This window comes from Desmodus rotundus, chromosome X (genome assembly GCF_022682495.2).
Source record: "Desmodus rotundus isolate HL8 chromosome X, HLdesRot8A.1, whole genome shotgun sequence".
NCBI lineage: Eukaryota > Metazoa > Chordata > Mammalia > Chiroptera > Phyllostomidae > Desmodus > Desmodus rotundus.
The window spans coordinates 65,561,114-65,582,531 of record NC_071400.1 but is presented as its reverse complement, the minus strand read 5'-3'; the positions used below and the strand labels follow the sequence as shown (position 1 = coordinate 65,582,531).

The following is a 21,418-nucleotide window of genomic DNA, read 5'->3' as shown; positions in this document are numbered from 1 at the left end:
ATTTTGAAATTGAGTCAAAACACCTAGGATCAACGAACTATTATAGATAACCAACAGAAAATTAAAATAAATTGTTTTTTTTAATTTTAATTTTTTATTGTTATTCAATTACAGTTGTGTGCCTTTTCTCCCCATCCCTCCACCCCACCCCAGCCAAACCCCCCTCCCTCCCCCAACTCCACCCTCCCCCATGATTTTGTCCATGTATCCCTTATAGTAGCTCCTATGGACCCCTCTCCCCACTATCCCCTCCCCGCTCCCCTGTGGCTATTGTTACAATGTTCTTAACTTCAATGTCTCTGGTTATATTTTGTTTGCTTTTTTCTTCTGTTGATTATGTTCCAGTTAAAGGTGAGATCATATGGTATTTGTCCCTCACCGCCTGGCTTATTTCACTTAGCATAATGCTCTCCAGTTCCATCCATGACATTACAAAGGGTATAAGCTCCTTCTTTCTTTTTAAAAGCATATGACTCTCATTTCTTGAAGTAATCTGCATAGACAATTATGTCATTTTAAATAGACACAGTTTTCTTTCCAATATGCATGCTGTTAATTTAATTTTTGTGTTTGATTGCACTGTGTAGGACTCCCATTATGATGTTGAATAGGAACAATAAGAGTGCAAAGTCTTGTGTTATTCCTAATCTTAGGAAGGAAATGGTTAGTCTTTTACCATTAGTATGATCTTAATATAGAGTTTTCGTTTTTAATTAATTTATTTATTTTCAGAGAGAGGGGAAGGGAGGGAGAAAGAGAGGGAGAGAAACACCAACATGTGGCCACCTCTCATACACCCCCAACTGGGGGACCTGGCCTACAACTTAGGCATGTGTCCTGACTGGGAATTGAACCGGTGACCCCTTGGTTTGCAGGCTGGCACTCAATCCACTGAGCCACACCAGCCAGGGCTTAATGTTGAGTTTTTGTAGATACCCTTTATGAGGTTGAGAAAGTTACTTTCCTTTCCTAGTTTGCTGATGTATATTTATCATAAATGATGAATTTTTCTTATGTTATTCATATGACTTTTTTGTTTAAGACTATTAATATGGTGGATTACATTGACTGATTTTCAAATATTGAAGCAGCCTTATTTGGCTAGGATAAACATCACTTGGCCCTGGTGTATTATTATTTTTATATACTGTTGCATTTATTTATTTATTTTTTATTTTTATAAAAATAAAAAGTTGTTCAATTACAGTTGTCTGCATTTTCTCCCCACCCCTCCACCCCACCCCAGCCAACCCCACCTCCCTCCCCCACCTCTACCCTCCCCCTTGATTTTGTCCATGTGTCCTTTATAGTAGTTCCTGAAAACCCCTCTCCCCACTATTCCCTCCCACTCCCCTCTGGCTATTGTTAGATTGTTCTTAACTTCACTGTCTCTGGTTATATTTTGTTTGCTTTTTTCTTTTGTTGATTATGTTCCAGTTAAAGGTGAGATCATATGGTATTTGTCCCTCCCTGCCTGGCTTATTTCACTTAGCATAATGTTCTCCAGTTCCATCCATGCCATTGCAAAGCGTCTGCGCTCCTTCTTTCTCTGTGCTGCGTAGAATTCCATTGTGTAAATGTACCATAGCTTTTTGATCCACTCATTTATTGATGGGCACTTCGGTTGCTTCCAGTACTTGGCTATTGTAAATTGTGCTGCTATGAACATTGGGGTGCATAGGTTCTTTTGGATTGGTGTTTCAGGGTTCTTAGGGTATAATCCCAGCAGTGGAATTGCTGGGTCAAAGGGCAGTTCCATTTTTAGTTTTCTGAGAAAATTCCATAGTGTTTTCCACAGTGGCCTCACCAGTCTGCATTCCCACCAACAGTGCACTAGGGTTCCCTTTTCTCTGCATCCTCTCCAACATTTGTTTGTGGATTTGTTTATGTTGGCCACTCTGACTGGTGTGAGATGGTACCTCATTGTGGTTTTAATTTGCATCTCTCTGATGGCTATGATGCTGACCATCTTTTCATATGTTTCTGGGCCCTCTGTATATACTGTTGCATTTTATTTGCTAACATTTTGTTGAAGATTTTTGCATCTATATTTCTGATGGATGTTGGCCTATAGGTCTCTAGTGGAGGGTTTTTTTGTACTGTCTTTGTCTGTTTTTGGTATTAAAATGATACTTCCTTCATAAAATAATTTGGAAAAATATCCCAGATTATTTTGTAGAATTCCAAATTATATGTACAATTGATATTATTTATTCTTTAAATGTTTGATAGAATTTGCAAATGAAATCATCTGGGCCTGCAGTTATTTTCTTTTCCCTGAATTTAACTAAAAATATAATTTCTTTAAGAGTTACAAGATAATTCAAGTTATCTGTTTCATTTCAGATGACTTTTGGTAGTTTGTGATTTTCAAAGAATTGGTCCGTTTCACCTTAAGTTATTGAATATATGTGCATAGAGTTGTTTATAGTATTTCCTGTATTATTTACTCTTTCATTCCTGATATTTGGTGATTTGTGTCTTTCCTCTTTTTGTTTATCAATATTGCTAGAAGTTTTCAATTATATTGATTTCCCCCAAAGAACCAGTGTTTGATTTGATTAATTTTCTCTATATTCTGTTTTCAGTTTTACTGCTATCTGCCTTAATTTTTATAGTGTCCTCTTGGTTTGAGTTTAATTTGCTTTCTTTTTCTTGTTTCTTAAGGTAGAAGCTTAGATTATTGATTTCAGACCTTTCTTTTTTCATAATATAAGCATTTAAAGCTATCAATTTTTCTCTAAGCACTGCTTTATCTGCATGTTATAAATTTGGGGAGACTTCCTCTTTAATTCTTGGACTGTTTAGAACTTTGTTGTTTAATTTACAAGTGTTTGGAATTTTTACCATTATTTTTCTATTATTTCTAGTTTAATTCCATTGTGGTAAAAGGAACCACTTATGTATGATTTTAATTCTTTAAAAAATTTAAAAGATTTATTATCCAAGATATAGCCTATCTTGGGGAATATTCCATGTGTACTTGAGAAGAATGTGTGTTCCACTGCTGTTGGGTGGAGCATTCTATGTCAGTTGGATTCAGTTGGTTGATGATGTTTAATTTCTTCATTATCTTTGCTAATTTTCTGTGTAGTAATTCTCACAAAAGAGGAATGCTGATGTTTTCAACTATAAGTGTGAATTTGTCTATTTCTCTTTTCAATTTTGTCATTTTTTTGCATTGTGTATCTTGAAAATCTGCTATTAAGAACACAAGGGCGGACTCAAAAAAAAAAAAACCAACAACCACCCTGTAATTATCTTCTGGTGGCCAGGCCTTTTGTTGTACAGGCTTCGCCTGGTAGGTGAGCATTCTATGAACTCATCTGCATCAGTGTACCAGCTGGCATTGTTGTGAGAGGCTGCATTTGGCTTCAGTGAATTTTTTTGAAGACTCTTTCAGTGTGTTTGCCCTTCTCATGAAGAGTGATTTGTGAGTGCACCTGCCCACACCGTGTTGAGTGTTCAGCAGTTTTTTAGCAAAAATAGCATGACCCCCCTGCCTCACCCTCCCTCTTCACCCAAATTCACCTCAGTGACTTTTTTTTTCCTTCTCTGGATGTAAAAACTCCTCAAAGGGAAACGTTTCACTGGTGTGGAAAAGGTGAAACAAAAAAAAATAGCACTGAGAAGCATCAAAATCAATGAGTTGAAAAACTGTTTTGAGCAGTGGAAAAAAAAAGTCTCCATAGCTATATTGCATCAAATAGAGAGTACTTGGAAGGTGGATGAGGGTTAAACATGTAAGAATAAATTCACAAGTTTTATAAATACATTCTCTTTTATTTTGGGTCCCCCCCCCTTGTACACATGTAGGATTGTTATGTCCTCTTTATAGTGTTTTGTGACTTGCCTTTTTTCTCCTGTAGCAATGTTCATGTAATTGTCAACATATTCTAGTTAAGTTGCATATTTCTTTATTGACTGTATAGTATTCTGTTCTTCAACTGTCATCATTTACCCAACCCCCTATTGGATATTTAGGTTATTTCCAAATTTCCTCTTAGAGATATCCCTGTAGTGAACATGCATACAGTTGCATTGTTTATAATTGTATTCTTTTTTTTCTGGAATAAGTTACTAGGAATAGAAGTATTAGATCAAAACAATGCACATTTAAAATTTTTGTACATATAAGCAACTGTCCCTTGGAAGTGTCATTCCTATTTGTACTTTTACTAGTACTGAATGAAAGTGATAATTTTCTCATAATCTTACCAACATGGGATGTTATATTTTTTGCCATCTGCTAGTGAAAAATTTTAATGTGTTATTTTGGGTTGATGTACAGGGGCATTGGCATTTTAATTAGTCAAGTCTATTAGTTTTCATTTATGGTTTTAATTTTTTTTCTTCCTTAGAAAAGACTTCTTCATTCATAATGACATAAAGCTTTCTCTGAATTTTTCTTGAACATTTTTTCTTGTTTTAAATATATTTTATGATTATGCTATTATAGTTGTCCCATTTTTTCTCCCCTTTATTCTCCTCTGCTCTGTATCCCCATCCCACCAGCATTCTCCTGCCTTAGTTAATGTCCATGGGTCATACATATATAAGACCTTTGGCTTCTCCATTTCCCATACTGTTCCTTTTTAAGTATATTTTATTGATTATGCTATTACAGTTTTCCAAATTTTCCCCCCTTTATACCCCATCTGCCCCACACCACCCAACCCTCCAGCATTCCCCCCCACCTTAGTTCATGTCCATGGGTTGTACATATAAATTCTTTGAGTTCTCTGTTTCCTATACCATTTTTATCTCTCCCTATTTTATGCCTACCAATTATGCTTCTTCTTCCCTGTATCTCCCCCCCATTCTTCCCTTCCCCCTCCTCACTGAAATCCCTCCATGTGATCTCCATTTCTCTGATTCTGTTCCTGTTCTAGTTGTTTGCTTAGTTTTTGTTTTCGTAGTTTTTCTTTTCTTTTAGGTTCATTTGTTCACAGTTTTGAGTTTGTTGTCATTTTCCTGTTCATATTTTTGATCTTCTTTTTCTTAGATAAGTCCCTTTAACATTTCATATAATAATCCTTGGTGATGATGAACTCCTTTAACTTGGCCTTATCTGGGAAGCACTTTATCTGCTCTTCCATTCTAAATGAAAGCTTTGCGGGACAGAGTAATCTTGGATGTAGGTCCTTGCCTTTCACGACTTCAAATACTTCTTTCCAGCCCCTGCTTGCCTGCAAGGTTTCTTTTGAGAAATCATCTGATAGTCTTATGGGCACTTCTTTGTAGGTAACTCTCTCCTTTTTCTTGCTGGTTGTAAGATGCTCTCCTTATCTTTAATCTTGGGTAATGTAATTATGATGTGCCTTGGTGTGTTCCTCTTTGGGTCTAACTTCTTTGGGATTCTCTGAGCTTCCTGGACTTCCTGGAAGTCTATTTCCTTCACCAGATTGGGGAAGTTTTCCTTCATTATTTGTTCAAGTAAGTTTTCAATTTCTTGCAGTTGTTCTTCTCCTTCTGGCGCCCCTATAATTTGGATATTGGAACATTTCAGGCTGTCCTAGAGTTTCCAAAGTCTCTCTTCACTTTTTTGAATTCTTGTTTCTTCATTCTGTTCTGGTTATATGTTTATTTCTTCATTTTGTTCAAAATTGTTGATTTGAGCCCTGGTTCCCTTCCAGTCACTGTTGGTTCCCTGAATATTTTGCTTTATTTCATTTTGGGTATTGTTCATTTATTTTTTCTTTTTTTGACCAAGCTCAATCAGTTGTGTGAAAATTTTGATTACCAGGGCTTTGAACTCTCCATCAGATAGGTTTGCTGTCTCCTCATCACTTAGCTCTCTTTCTGAAGTTTTGCTCTGTTCTTTCATTTGGGCCATATTTCTTTGTCTGAGCACACCTGTTAAGTTGTAAGGGGGCGGGGCCTTAGGTATTCACCAGGGCAGGGCAGCCCTCCTTGGTGCACTGTGGTGCTACCTGTGGGAGAGTGGCCAGAGAGGTAACAATGCAGCTCACCTGCTCGCCTCTAGCCCACTTTCAAACAGACTCTTGTGTGAGACTCGGGATTTCTCACACCACGACAACTGGCAACTGCCTAGTCCACAGTCAGCTCTGAATCTCAGTTTCCCATTCTCCCAGCACCGTCCACGTGGCCCGCCGCCTGGCCATGGGTTTTTACTGGTCTGTTTGTTCTGGTTGACTGTTTCTTTAATTCCTTGGTTGTCGGATTTCCATGCAGTTTGATTTTCTGGTACTACTGGTTTTTTATTGGCTTTAGATTGGTTGTTATCATCATTTTGGTTGTGCAAGGAAGCAAAGGGCTTCTATCTATGTCTCCGTCTTGGCCGGAACTCCTCTTCTTGAACATTTATAGCTTCATGTTCATATTTAAATCTTTTTTTAAAATTAATTAATTTATTTATTTTTATTCAATTACAATTGTCTGCATTTTCTCCCCATCCCTCCACCCCACCCCAGCCAGTCCCACCTCCCTCCCCCACCTCTACCCTCCCCCTTGATTTTGTCCTTGTGTCCTTTATATATCTTTATCTGGAATTTAGTTTGGTTTTGTTATCAGTATCTATACACCTTTCTCCAATGATTATCTAGTTCTTCTAATATCAGTTATTGGTTTTCCTTACCTACTGGTTTGAAATGACATTTTTAATCACATATATATGGGTTTCTTTATGGTCTTTCCAATTATGTTCTTTGGTATGTTTGTCTATTCTAACATCAGTAGTATGCTGTTTTTATTGTTATAGCTTTGAAATATATTTATTGTCTCTTTACTCACCTTTTATAAAATATTCATGGTTCTTATACATTAAATTCTTCTAGTTGAGCTATAGAATAATTTGGTTAACTCTTCAAAAAAAGCCCACTGGGATAATTCAGGGAGAATCCACAGATTTTGTAATATTGAACTTTCCAAGCCAGTTGGGTTATATCTGTTTAGTTACCATGTCTTCTTTTACTATTTTAAGTTTTAAAAGATTCTCTTCATATTGGTCTCATTGACTTAAAAAGGTATTTCTTGGATATTGGGAAAGATTTTTTTAGTGTTATTAGTGTTATTTTTTTCCTTTAATTTTTATATTTATTGCCAATATATTGGGAAAGCAATTAATTTTTAAAATTTACTTTGTATTCACCTACTTTTCTGAACTTAATGATGGTTTATTTAATTTACTCTTGGATTTGATGTGCTTATACTTTTATTTAGAATTTTTGCTTCTATATTCACAAATATGATTCTTATACAAATGTGATGGAGGGTGATGTTTTTTAAAAAGATTTTATTTATTTATTTTTAGATACAGGGGAAGGGAGGGAGAAGGAGAGGAGAGAAACATCCATGTGTAGTTTCCTCTTGTGCAACCCCCACTGGGGACCCTTCCTGCAACCCAGGCATGTGTCCTGACTGGGAATTGAATTGGTGACCCTTTGGTTTGCAGGCTGGCACTAAATCCACTAAGCCACATCAGCCAGGGATGAGGGTGCTGTTTTTGTTAAGTTTGGTACCTGGACTACTCTACCTTATTAACATAATCAGGGAGTGTGTTTTTCTACCATACTAAGTTTAAGGCAGGATTTTTATTGTATTTTAAAGATTTTATTTATTTATTTTTATAGACAGCAGATTGGAAGGAGAGAGGGAGAGAAACATCAATGTGTGGTTGCCTCTCATGCACCCCCAACTGGGGACCTGGCCTGCAACCCTGGCCCTGACTAGGAACTGAACCGGCATCCCTTTGGTTTGCAGGCCAGTGCTCAATCCACTTAGCTACACCAGCCACGGCAACACAGGAATTTTATTTTCCTTGAAGAACTTGCTCATGAACCCATTGATACATGATGCTATTTATGTGTGTCTTTCTTTAATAACTTTTTCTAATAACATTGGTCATTGACGTACTAAGGTTTTAGTCTTCTTCTTGAGTCATTTTTGTAGTTTATGTTTTCCTTAAAATAATTTCATGGATATTTTCAGTTGTTATCATAGATTATATATGGTATTATTTTATTATCCTTTATAATTATTTTTCTCATTCAAAATGTTGCATTTACATACTCTTTCCTCACAAAATATTTGTTCAGTCCTGTGGTCAAAGAACCAGCTCATGGATAATTCTTTAAGTTTTTCTTTTAAAAATTTCATTAACATCTGCTTTCATCTTTGTTTTTTATTTAGATTTATTATGTTGGTTTTCTCTAGATTCTTGAAATGGTTAGTCTATTTTAATTATTTCTGACTTCATAATAAAAGCTCCAAAGTTCTACATTTTCTTCTAAGTAACCAGTTCTGATTACATCCCATTAGTTTTGAAAGAGAGTGTTGTAGTTATCTTCTTTTTTCACAATCAACTGCAATTGCAATTTTTACTTCCTTTTTGACCCAGGTTGTTTTCTTTTCTTTAAAAAAAAAAAGAATAGTGCTGCCCTGGCTGGTGTGGCTCAGTGGATTGAATGCTGGCCTTAGAACCAAAGGTTGAACCAAAGTTGCTGGTTCAATTCCCAGTCAGGGCACATGCCTGCATTGTGGGCTGGGTCCCTGGTTGGGGGTGTATGAGAGGCAACCACACACTGATGTTTCTTTCCTTCTCTTTCTCTCTTCCTTCCCCTCTCTCTGAAAATAAATAAATAAAATTTAAAAAGAGAATAGTGCTTATCATTTTTTCAAGTGCTTTGCTTTTCATTGGTTATTAGGTTTATCCTTTTATTACCAATTTTTAGATTTATTGTATTGTGTATTGAGAATGTGACCTGAATGATGATTTTTGCTCTTCTTAAGTCAATGAGGTTTTGTTCATCATTTCAGATATAATGGGTTTTTATAAATGATTCACTGATGTTTGAAGAAAATATGTATTCTCTGTAGGTATAAAGATCATTATATCAATTAATTTTGGCTTAATAATTCTTATGTAATTTATATGCTAATTTATTTTTTTCTGCTTAAATTATCAAAGTCTGAGAGTAATGTGGGAACCACCCATAATTATTGTTGTTTATTTAATTCTCCTGGCAATTCTTCACCCCCTCCATCTCGCCTTAACCCCTCTACCCCACACACTTTTTTAAACTACAAAGTGAACACATGTTATAGTACGTGTGTGTATTCATATATTTGTGTCTGTGTTTGTGTGTTTGCATAAAATCAACAACCCTTTTGCTCTATTATTATTCCTCAGAAGTAGCAACTGTAGTTTAGAGTGTATCCTTTTAGACATCTTTTTGTGTGTCTCATCACTTTTATTAATATTTGACTATCCTTTCTTTAAAAATCTTAAATTACATGAGTAATACATAAAGGCCTACACATACATGCATATATGCACATATAAAATACAGCTTTTTAATGAGTGTGGGTTTTATGATATTTTTCTTATGTGCATAGGTCATGCTGTACATATTGCTCTGCAACTTGCTCTTTTCTCTTAAGAATAAGTCTTAGTAATCCTTCCTTTTAAATATAGATCTACCTCATTCTTTTATACTGTTGTGTAACATTCTGTTATATAGATATAGTCATTATTTAGTTAACCGACCCCTTAGGTTAATCTGATCTATTAATTGCCCCTCAAGTAACATGTGATCATTCATATACTTTTCGGTTATTTCTTCTATTGTTAGTTAAAATAATCTGGACTTTTAGATCTAGACTCTACCTAACATATAGAAACAAACACAGGGAGGCTGCCAAATTGGGGAGACAAAGAAATATGGCCCAAATGAAATAACAGAACAAAACCTCAGAAAAAGAACTAAATGAAACAGATATAGCCATCTTATCACATGTAGAGTCAAAACACTGGTGATCAAGATGCTCAAAGAATTCATTGAGTATGGCAACAATATAAAGGAAGAAATGAAGTTTACATTAAGTGAAATAAAGAGAAATCTACAGGGAACCAACAAGTGAAGGGAAGGAGGCTGGGATTCAAATCAATGATTTGGAACATAAGGAAGAAATAAACATTCAACCAGAACACAAAGAATAAACAAGAATTCAAAAAAATGAGGATAGTATAAGAAGATTCTGGGACATCTCCAAACATGCCAACATCTGAATCATAGGGATGCCAGAAGGAGAATAGGAAGAGCAAGAACTTGAAAACTTATTTGAAAAAATAATGAAAGAAAACTCCCCTAATTTGGAAAAGGAAATAGACATACAAGCCCAGGAAGCACAGAGTGTCCCAAACAAGTTTGACTCAAAGAGGACCACACCAAAATGTATCATAATTAAAATGCCAAAGGTTAAGGATAAAGAGAGAATCTTAAAAGCAGCAAGAGAAAAGCAGATAGTTACCTACAAAGGAGTTCCTATAAGACTATTGGCTGCTTTCTCAAAAGAATCTTTGCAGGCAAGAAGGAACTGGCAAGAAGTATTCAAATTGATGAAAAGCAAGGACCTCCTTCTTTCTCTCTGCTGCGTAGAAGGAGCTTATACCCTTTGCAACAGCATGGATGGAACTGGAGAGCATTATGCTAAGTGAAATAAGCCAGGCGGTGAGGGACAAATACCACATGATCTCACCTTTAACTGGAACATAATCAATAGAAGAAAAAAGCAAACAAAATATAACCAGAGACATTGAAGTCAAGAACAATCTAACAATAGCCAGGGGGGAGTGGGGTGGGACAGTGGGAAGAGGGGATTACAGGAACTACTATAAAGGACACATGGACAAAATCAAGGGGGAGGGTGGAGGTGGGGGAGGGAGGTGGGTTCAGCTGGGGTGGGGTGGAGGGATGGGGAGAAAAGGCATACAACTTTAATTGAATAACAATAAAAATTTAAAAAAAAAAAGAAGAAAAGCAAGGACCTACAATCAAGATTACTCTATCTAGCAAAGCTATCATTTAGAATGGAAGGGTAGATAAAGTGCTTCCCAGGCAAGGTAAAGCTAAAGGAGTTCATCATCACCAAGCAATTATTACAGGAGATATTAAAGGGACTTATTTAAGAAAAAGAAGAAGACTAAAACTATGAATGATAAAATGGCAATAAACATATCTATGAACTATTGAATCTAAAAACAAAACAAAACAAAACAAACTAAGCAAACAACCGGAACAGGAACAGATCATAGGTATGGAGACCATTTGGAGGGTAATCATATGGGAAGGGGAAGGGGGAAAATGGGGGAAACAGTGCAGGGTTTAAAATGCATAATTGGTAGGTACAAAATAGAGAGGGAGGTGTTAAGAATAGTATAGGAAATTGAGAAGCCAAAGAACTTATTTGCACAACCCTTGGACATGAACTAAGGGGGAGGATTGCTGGAGGGAAGGGGGGTATGGGGCAGAGAGGGGCAAAGGGGGAAAAATTGGGACAACTGTAATAACATTGTTAATAAAACATACTTAAAAAAAGACAAGGTAATTACCCTGGATTATCCAAGTAGGCCCAATGTAATCACAGGAGTCCTCAAATGTAGAAGAGGGAGTCAGAAAGTGATGTAGTGTGAGAAAGACTTGTCTGGCCATTGTTGTCTTTGAAGATGGAAGGAACCCCAAACCAAGGAATGCAGGAATCTTCTAGAAGCTAGAAAAAGGATTCTTCATTAGAACCTCCACAAAGAAACACAGCCCTGCTAACAGCTTGATTTATTTTCACTCCAGTGAGTCCTATTTTGAACTTCTGAACTCCAGATCTGTAAGATAATGAATTTGTGTTGTCTTTAGCCACTAATGTGTAATAATTTATTACAGCAACAATAGGAACCTAATGAAGGGAGATTTCTGAGAGTATCCAAGGCCATAATCCAGGAATAACAGGAACAGCTTTTTTGTGTTTCTGTTATTCAGAAACTTAATGTATCTACTGATGAACCAATATTTCAACCTTCTTCTGATAATCACTCACGTATGCTAATATCCATTTCTCTAAAGCTTTTTATTGACCTACATACATTGTGGTCAGCTAGGCTTCAGTCAGTAAGAGTAGTCTATACAAAGGAAACCCAATGACATAGGTAAATCTTTCAGGGAGGGTGATTACTACTCAATATAAGGAAGAATTTTCTGTTAAAACTACTCAAGGTGAGATCAAGCTGTATTTGGTGGTTCTATGGCAGGAACTGAACAACTATTTGGTGGAGACATTAAAGAAAGGATTCAAGCATTGACTGATGTGTTGGACTTCTAGGTTTTATTGTTCTCATACTCTAAGAACCTAAGGGATTCTGAGGGAAAAGCATCAGGATTGGGTAGGACCCATGTGTACAGTGTAAATTGTGGCTATACATTGCCTCCAGCCAAAGAAAAAGCAGGTACTGGAAACCAGCTTACACTGTTTGCCAAGCTGTGCATTCTGGCTGTGGGGTTGCTGTGCCTTGAGATGAGGGCACCTTCTGCTAATTCATATATAGGTATTATGCACCTTCAGGGCTGCATTCACCCAAAGAAGGTACCTTTTTTTTTCTAATTTTCACAAAACTGCCATATAGGCAAGCACTACTTGTGGGGCTCCTTTTTAAAAAAAATTTTTTTTATTGTATTTTTTCCATTACCATTTAGTCCTCTTATACCTCCCTCTCCTCAGCAATCACCACACTGTTGTCATGTCCATGAATCCTTTTTCCGTTTTGCTCAATCCCTCCACCCTCTGGGACTACTTTTATAGGAGATTATTTCTTGGAATTGGCGAAGGCAAGACAAGGATATATAAAAGAAGGAAAGGAGGGTTGTGCTACTAATGCTTTAATCTCATTCTGGCTTCTTCAGCCCCTTAGCTTACTTCCAAATGGTGCTATTGGTACTTGCTACAAATCTATACATTCCAGTAGCTTAACTAGTTGGGAAGAAATAGTAATGAATGAATAAACTAATAAGTAAGCAAACAAGTTTCTGTATTTCAGAGCTAAATAAACATGATCTCTTTTGGGAATTCACTGTATAAGGTAGTAGCAAATGGGGAAAACAACAATCTAAGTATGTATTGGAGATCAAAAAGAGAGAGTATGTTCCCTCAAGGTGTTCATAGAGAAGGCAGAGCCTCTCTCTCTGACTTGTAAGACTGATCACCTACCTAAATGTAGGAATAGACAGTACCAGGGTTCTCAAAGGCACAGGAGATATAGTCAGGCACCTACCTAAAGTTGTTCAAGCATTCAAAGCAGAAACTCAGCTGGCTAGTTTTGATAGCTCTACTGTTCTCAATGCTGCAGACCAGGTTAGATTTATCTGGATGTGATTTTGGAGCTGGACAATATGCAGATTTTTGCCCTGTTTGTGCATTCCTCCAGATTACCTTTAAGGTGAGTCATGAGACCCTCTACTTGGCAGTGAAGCTGGTGGATCACTACCTTATGAAGGTAATGTGCAAGAAAGACAAACTACAACTCCTTGGTTCCACTGCTTTTATGATTGCAGCAAAATTTGAGGTAAGCCTGAATCCATAGGACCTGGAGAAAACTAGTCAATCAGATTTCTATCCAAGTCATGTACATACATAAGCCTATGCACATGTATATGAGTATGTATCTATATTACATAAATGTATATGTATACATATACAAATGTGTGTATGTATACATATATACAAATATACGTTTGCATATATTTCTACCTAAGTCTATATACAAATAATTATTTCTACCAATGTTTTGTCTGTCTTCCCCAGGAGGAAAGCTGGTGTTGGGTGGCAGTAGTGTTGTATTTGTTTTCTGGCATCAACCAGGTTCTTCCATTTTCTCTAAGATTCATGTATGTGGGCATGTGCCTAATTCAATGAATTGTTCTTTTTAAAGCTTCCTTTTGGTCCATCATTCTCTGCCCCCAGCCCTTTTCTCCTTCTACCAACTCCACCTCCATCTAGTAGAATCTTGAACTGCATATAAAAGAAAGAATTTCCAAACCTGGGTGCTGGAGATAATTTAAGAGAAAATGGCCTGGTAGTGAGTCTAGGTGAAATGTCATTTTTGAAGTGGCAGTATAAAAGCAAGTAGCCTGACTTTCCTTCATAACCATAATCCATCTAATTTCTCCGATTCTTTCCTCTTCTTTAGATGCTAAATGATCTTGTTCAACTCCCATTTTTCCTTCAGATTGGCTAGTTGTATCAAACCTTAGGGTTTAGGGGCACAGAGGTAATAGCCACTTTTATTGGATTCAAAGAACTTTAGAACTGTGAGGTGGTTTTTGTGTTCCCTCCACTTCCTCCCTCCTTTGCTCACTCACCCCTCACCTACATCTGGCAGTACTTCCCTCCCTTTCTACAACCCTGTCTCCTTTGTTCCATATTTCCCTCCTTCTTCCCCTCCTTCTCTTGCTGCCCTTTCCCTCACTTCACTTCTGCCCTTGCTTCACTTATGCCTTCACTCTCTAGCAATCTCTCCAGCCTCCTATTAATCCATCCCTTGATCCCTCCATCCCTACTTTGTGTACTCAGTCAGTCCATACTGGACTCCCTCCCTCTATGGTGTTTTTCCTCCCTTTCTGGCTCCCCTCTTACTCACTCCCTTAACTGCTCACTTGCTGCTCCCTTGTTCCATTTCCTGCTCCATCCTTACCTAGCTCACTAGTTTATTTCCTCCCTCTCTTCCTCCCATTTTTGTTACATCCCTCATTCCTGTGTCTCCTTCCCTGCCACCTTCCCACCCTCACTTCTTCCTTCACTGAGTCACACTCTACGCTACTCCCTCCTATCTACTGTCCCTCCCTCCCTTCCCCCCTTTCCTTGCTAACTTTCTCCCCTTCATCCCATCCTCTCCCTCTCTTTCCCTTGCTCGTCCCTTCCTCCCCCACCTTGCTTCTCTTGTGCCTTGCTCCTTCCTCCTCCGTGGCTTCCCCCTTCTCTTGCTCCTTCCTCCTCTTTTCTGCTAATTCCTTCTCTCCCCTTCTCTTTTGTCCCTTCCTTTCCTACTGAGCACCCTCACTCCCTATTCTCCTACTTCCCTTGCTCTCTCTCACTCTTCTCCCTCCCTCCCTTGCTCTCTCCCTCACTGTTTCCCTCTCTGGTTCACTTCATTCCCTACACTGTTGTTCCCTTGCTTCCCCTCCTCCTTGCTTACTTTTTGCTCCCTCTCTGATAGCCCCCTCTCTTGCTTGCTTTCTTGCTTATTTCCTCCCACCTACTCTCACTTGCTCCCTTCCATTGTCCTTCCCTCCCTTTCTTCCTAGTCTCCTTTGTCCCTCTTTCCCTTCTACTTCCCTCATGCTTTCCCTTGCTTTCTTGCTCATTTCCTGCACTGCCCACTCAGTCACTCCCTGGTTCATTCCCTTGTTCCCCTTCCCTCTCCTTCCTTCTTCTTCCCTCTCTGTCTACTACCTTCCCTTCCTCCTCTCCCTTTCCCTACCTAGGGCCTTTTTTTTATGTTTTGAGCAAGTACTTTATGCCTCAGCCTCCAGGGTGTTAAAAAAAAAGCAGCTGGGGTCCCTAGAGAGCAGGAGGGAGGAGGAGAGTAAGAGGGGGCACTTCCCAGCAAATCTTGGAACCAGGAACATGCCTTTTTTGGTTGCCAGGATAAAGGGCCTACACTAAGTGTTCTGGAGTAGGGGTATCTTCCCCTCACAGGGTTGAGTAGAGAAAGACTTTCACAAGGGGAGGTGTAGAGATGGTATAAGAAGAGAAAGGAAGGAGCCAGCAAGTAGAGCAATGAAAGGGAGGGTTTCTTGACCTGGTCTTACCACTAGATTGTTGAGTTACTTTTTCTCTCCGGGTATCAATTTCCTAAAATCGGTATTAAAAAAACACAGGGTTGGTCCAGTTTGTGATCTGAAAATAGACAGAAAAGTTTGGAAACAAAGGTGGGGTGGGTAGGCGGATACATCTAGGGAAACGATACAGTGGTCTTTCTGCCTCCCAGTCCTCTCCCCAAAACCAAGTCAGTCTGCAGAGGACATGAGGACATGAGAAGGTGCTCCCAGATAGGGTTCTTCTCACCATTGGGTTGGTCTGGATCTTCCCAGTCTGGCCATCATGCACATCTTCCCACCCTCTGTAGTCCTCAATCTTGGCTTAGGCTTCCTCTGTGCCTTCCTGCATCTCTCTCACTGCCTGTTACCCCATCGCAGCCCCCTCCTAAGCATTCTTATTTTTTCCCTTAGACTAAGACACATAGTGAGGGCTTATTTTCTATCTCTAGTTCCCATTTTTGTGGTCTCTTTCCCTTCCTTCCTCCAGAGCAAGCCTTAGATGTCCCATTCCTGCCTCACACCCATTAGAAGAGAAATCATTGATCCCAGTCCTTGTGCCATATTATGTGCTTCCAACACTGTAAGAATCCATCCCCAGAGGCCCCATCATTTCTCCAGTGGTGCAGTTTTGAGGCAGATCTCTCCTGTGTCTCTGATTTTGTTTTTCAGATGGGCCACTCAAATCAACCAGAAGTTGGCTCCCAGAGCTGACCTGAAGGTTTATTCCAAGAATGTTATTGCCTACTATCCTTCCAGCCCCGCTCTCTGCTTTTCATCTCCAAGCAGAGAGAGGTGGGCTGTCTTGATCTGGCTATGACTGCCTCTCCTCTCCACCTGTAGGAGTCCTACCCACCTCATCTGAATGACTTCCTATACCTCTGTAATGATACTTATCAGCGAGAAGAGATGCTTGCCATGGAAATCAGCATTCTGAAAACCCTGGAATTTGATATCAACATTCCTGTAGCCTATCATTTTCTGCGCAGATATTCTGTGGTAAGAGAGAGGAGTCACATCTTTGTTCTCCCTGTTGGGTTAGTCTCCTCCATAGCCAGAGGTGCCTGCCTGAGTAGTAGGGAGGGGGAAAGGGACAACTGGGGACAGAGGAATTTCCTCTTCAATCCACCCTCCTAGACTGGCAATCTTTATGAAGTGTAGGAGGAAGAAAATTGGAGGTTTGCACAATATGCCTATAAAGTTTTGAGGCAAGGACAGAGCAGGAGAGGGAGAGAATATTCTTTTTTTAAATTTTAATAATATATTTTATTTAACTCAATATACCACAAATATCATTTTTACATGTGACAAAAACACCAAATACTGAAATATTTTGCATTCTATTTATGTAAATATTTGATATCTGTTGCATATTTTTCGCTTATAGCACATGTCAATTAGAATGTTAAATTGTTATTGGAAATAATATTTAGATTTTATAATGTTTGTAGTTGAAAAAGTAGATTCCTATATCTAAGTACTTCAAACATATTTACAGTTTTCCAAAAATTGAGCTGAATATTTGTTTAATATAAATAATTATATTTATTTCAATTAAGTTAAAATCAGGAAGGGAAATGTGGAGAGTTCGGAGGAGATGCTGGTAAACTTTTCTTTCTTTACCTGAGTATTGGTTACAGGGGAGGTCAGTTTATAATTATTCATTGCATTCTACAAATGGGTGTTATGTACTTTTTCTCTCTCTCTCTCTCTGTTATAGATTATAATTTTTTTTAAAGATACAAACAAGAAAGGGAAGGAGTTCTTTTGGAGCATGAAATACCTTAGGGTAGAACCAGTTGCAAAGTTACAGTTGGCTCTTGAAAGGATGACATCTACAGAAAGAGTAGATGGGAAGGTACCACAAGCACACTTGGTAATTTGGTTAAAATCCTTAAAGGTGGTGAATCCCACTGCTGATTTCATAATCCACCGCCCTTAAGATTCTGTGTTTTTAGGGGTAGGGTGTCTTAGTGTGAATCATGATGGCAGGAGAGACATTGTTTAGGCAGAGAGCCATTTAGGCTTGAGGTAGAGTAACTGGAGAGAGTGGGTGCAGGGGGTCTTCTGCTTGGTGCTGGTTTTTGGAGTTGCTTGCTGAACTGGTTTCCTTGCTCCCTTTAGTGTTTCCGTGTCAACATGAATACATTACTGTTATCCCGCTTCATCTGTGAGATGACCCTACTGGAATATGACTATATTCAGGAAAGGGCTTCCAAGCTAGCTGCTGGTTCCTTCCTCCTGGCCCTCTACATGAAGAATCTTGGACACTTGGTAAACACTTGCCTAGGGACACAGGGTAGGGATTCAGAAGCACAGGGTCAGCTTAGGAGAAAGGTGTAAATTTGGACTATGGAAGATTTGGTGCCAAAACTGCTGTGTACCCACAGTTATGAAATCTTTAACATCTCAACATCTTAGGGCCTTAGCTTGTTTAAAGGGCTTCTACAGTAATTTTTTGAAGTAATTCCATTTTTCTTAGTCACAGTATCCTTTGTTCCAAGGAAAGCTTACCTGAAAGTCTGATATCACAAAACAGACTAATATGAAATTATTTTGGTTGTAGCAAGGGTGGGGTAGGCCTACTTCCTACCTGACCCCAATCCACCTCTTCCCCTTGCAGTCCCTTCAGCCAGGTTACCCTCTGAGGGAGCTTGTTGGAACAGGGTTTGAAAAGCACTGACTCAGAGAACAGAGTAGTGAAAGCAACTGTCCATGTGTATAACAGGGGACTTACAGGTATACTATAGTGTTCTTCTCTGAAAAGGAAGGCCCCCAGAGTACAATAAAACTCATATTTGCTGCTTTCTCAATTTCATGAAAAATTGTGAAAAGCAACTTTAGAAAATTATTAATTTTTACTTATTGTTACAATGTTCTTAATTTCAATGTCTCTGGTTATATTTTGTTTGCTTTTTTCTTTTGTTGATTATGTTCCAGTTAAAGGTGAGATCATATGGTATTTGTCCCTCACCGCCTGGCTTATTTCACTTAGCATAATGCTCTCCAGTTCCATCCATGCCATTGCAAAGGGTATAAGCTCCTTTCTTACGTGTAACATCCAATCCAAGTGGAAAGAGTGTGCTTGCAAATGAGCATACTCTTCCCAACCACTGATAAGCCCCTTCAACTTAGAAATCCTAGAGCCACTACTGGTGGGAATAATAATTGAAGAGATGTGAAGGTAATAATAAAAGAATGTGATGTATTGGGGTAAACAAAACATTTCCTATGGATAGTGCAGAGGCTATATGAATAGGTAATGATGAAACAATAGGCCAGAATTGCAGGATGTGGTCAGATTGTAAGAGACCTTTGATGTCATGCCAAGAGACCCATTTTATACTAAGGCACTGGAATTTTTTAGGCAGAGGCATGACGTACCCCTGCATGTGTGTTTTGGAAAAACTGGTATAGCAGTATAGAAGGTATACTAGATGATAGTGTAAAAGTGGCAACATTGGCGAGTAAGTTTTTGTAATAGTCAAGGTGAAGCATTGGGGCCTGAACTGATGCAATGACAATGGGACCATTAATCTTGTTTAACACATCGAATATAATGTGTTAGTACATGTTACTCCCCTGCTCAGCATGCCAATGACTGCCTGTGGCAGTGGTTTTCAAACAGTATTCAGTAGAGCCCTGGGATTCCTGCAGAAGTGTCTCAGAGGCCATTTTAAAATAAATGGATTCAAATTGGTGAGTTTCTTAGCCCTCACCCCCCAATTCCAGGTAAGATGTTTGGGCTTCCAGGTAAGATATTTTTTAAAAGGGTGTTTGGGAAAATAATTTAAGGTACTTTTAGAAAATCACTGCATTGTAGAATAAATCTTCCTTTTTCTACCTGTGGAGCTGCCACTTGACTTTGAACACTTATTCTAGTTGTTCCTTCTTCTATGAAGCTTTCTGCGACTCTCCTGGCCAAAATTCATGGGTCTTGCTGCCTTGTGCCTCCAGTGCCCCATGCTCACTTCCATAATAGCACTTCCCACTCATTTTGTAATTTTCTGTGTGCATGTCTGTCTCCCTCATTAAACTATAGACTCCTCCAGTGCAGGAGCTTTAGTCATCTTTATATTCTCAGCATCCTATACAGAGCTTGGTAATATTGTTAATCCTAGCTAGCATTATTTAGGCACTTAGTATGTGCTAGACTGTGTTCCATGTGCTTTGTATATATTAACTCATTTAATCTTATAATGTAATTACTGTAATATCCCCATTTGGCAGATTGGGAAACTGAGGCACCAAGAGGTTAAATGACCAGTTCAAGGCCATGCTATTAGTTAAACTGGGATTTGAACTCAAGCAGTTTGCCTCCAGAACCATTGCTGTTAAATACTCTGCTATTGTGCTTCTGCCACATAATAGGCATCCTAAAATTAAATGAGAAAATGAATGTATGGAATGATAGCTGGTAGAACAAGAGAGGAGCAACAGCCTTAAATTCCTGTTGGCTATTGAGGTGGGACCTCATTTGTTCTGAGGTTTGTCTGGACATTGGATCTTGACCTGAGAATGAGTAAATTATAAAGTCAGTCCTTTTCCTTGGCTTCTTCGGTGGTGGATTTCAGCTTACCTGAATATCTATGGCCAGGGCTAATATCCAGCAAGTACATATAGATATACCTATACTACTGGTTTGTGACTGGAACTATTCTCCTGTAATAATTGGTTAGTGTCTGTGATGTATGAGTTTTTGAAATGTTTGACTCTCTTCCCTTTCTATACCATGGATAGGAGGTTTGGATTTGGGATAGAAGACACAGAGGAAGGGTCTGCTTCCTCTTGTAAAAGTAACTATTTATGTTGCTTCTTCCAGGCTCCTACCCTGGAGTATTACAGTGGCTACAAGACCTCTGATCTTCACCCCTTGGTCAAGAAGCTGAACGTACTGCTGACTTTGCGTTCTTGTGATAATAGACACAAGATTGTGCCTTCCAAGTATTCTCACCGGTAAGTACCAAGCTCTAGCTGAGGCTGGGTTTGTATTCAGTCATGGGGAGGCACAGACTAGCTTCACTTAAGGGAAAAGAAAGATTAAGGTGGTTTTTAACCTTACTTTCTGTTCCAGGGTTAAAGCCAGATAGGGAACCAAGGGCCTTATGTCCCATTTATTTCATGAAGCCTACTGGCTTTGGCTTATTTTACACTGAGCAGATGCCTCTTCCTTTTGCAGGCTCTTCTTTGAAGTCACCAAAATCCCCCCCTTGAACATGTGGAATCTGGAGGAGATTTTGAATTCCTGCTAATGAAACTGAGGGCCTGAAACTCTGGCAGCAGCTACTAGGGCCAAGCTGGCATGTAACTAGGCTATATTTATTCTGTCCTAGAATTTGTCTTTTGATCACTTTTCTTCATTTTTTCTCTTCGTTTGTCTTTTTCCCAAAGTATAATGTTATAAGTATTTAAGTTTTTATGAAAGAGAAGAAATTATTGTAATATTTGTTTAGAAATAAAATTAAAAATTGATATTTGTTGTTAAAATGGCTCACCTCCCCTCTTATTGCTCATGAAGACCCATGCATGGCCCAGGGATGTTTTTTTCCTGCCTAGTAAAGGCTGTACCTCAGGGTCTAGATCACAGGTGGCAAACACAAGGCCCGCAGGCCAAATCCGGCCCTCCATCTTGTTTTATCCGGCCCGGCACCTTGTTTCTACCCCGAGGCAGCGCCGAGCTCCTTGCCCCTAGTTAAGGAGTAGTTACATGTATACAGTCCTAAAATTATTTCGGCCCTTTGAAGGCAACCACGGGGCTGATGTGGCCCCCGGTGAAAATGAATTTGACACCCCTGGTTTATATTATCCAATTTCCT

At 38.8% G+C, this 21,418-nt stretch overlaps 1 protein-coding gene across 3 annotated transcripts in view; it reads left to right on the top strand.

The window, feature by feature from the left end:
• Nucleotides 1-21,026, top strand: part of CCNB3 (cyclin B3) — a 73,937-nt gene extending 52,911 nt beyond the window's left edge. For all 3 annotated transcript variants that reach the window (XM_053917558.2, XM_024580121.4, XM_053917557.1), the window contains 5 exons: nucleotides 13,214-13,351; nucleotides 16,446-16,601; nucleotides 17,727-17,876; nucleotides 20,425-20,558; nucleotides 20,782-21,026. In XM_053917558.2, the coding sequence (XP_053773533.1) occupies nucleotides 13,214-13,351; nucleotides 16,446-16,601; nucleotides 17,727-17,876; nucleotides 20,425-20,558; nucleotides 20,782-20,854 (651 nt within the window). In that variant the 3' untranslated portion in view covers nucleotides 20,855-21,026. The remainder of the gene's footprint in view (nucleotides 1-13,213; nucleotides 13,352-16,445; nucleotides 16,602-17,726; nucleotides 17,877-20,424; nucleotides 20,559-20,781) is intronic.
• Nucleotides 21,027-21,418: the final 392 nt, after the last annotated feature.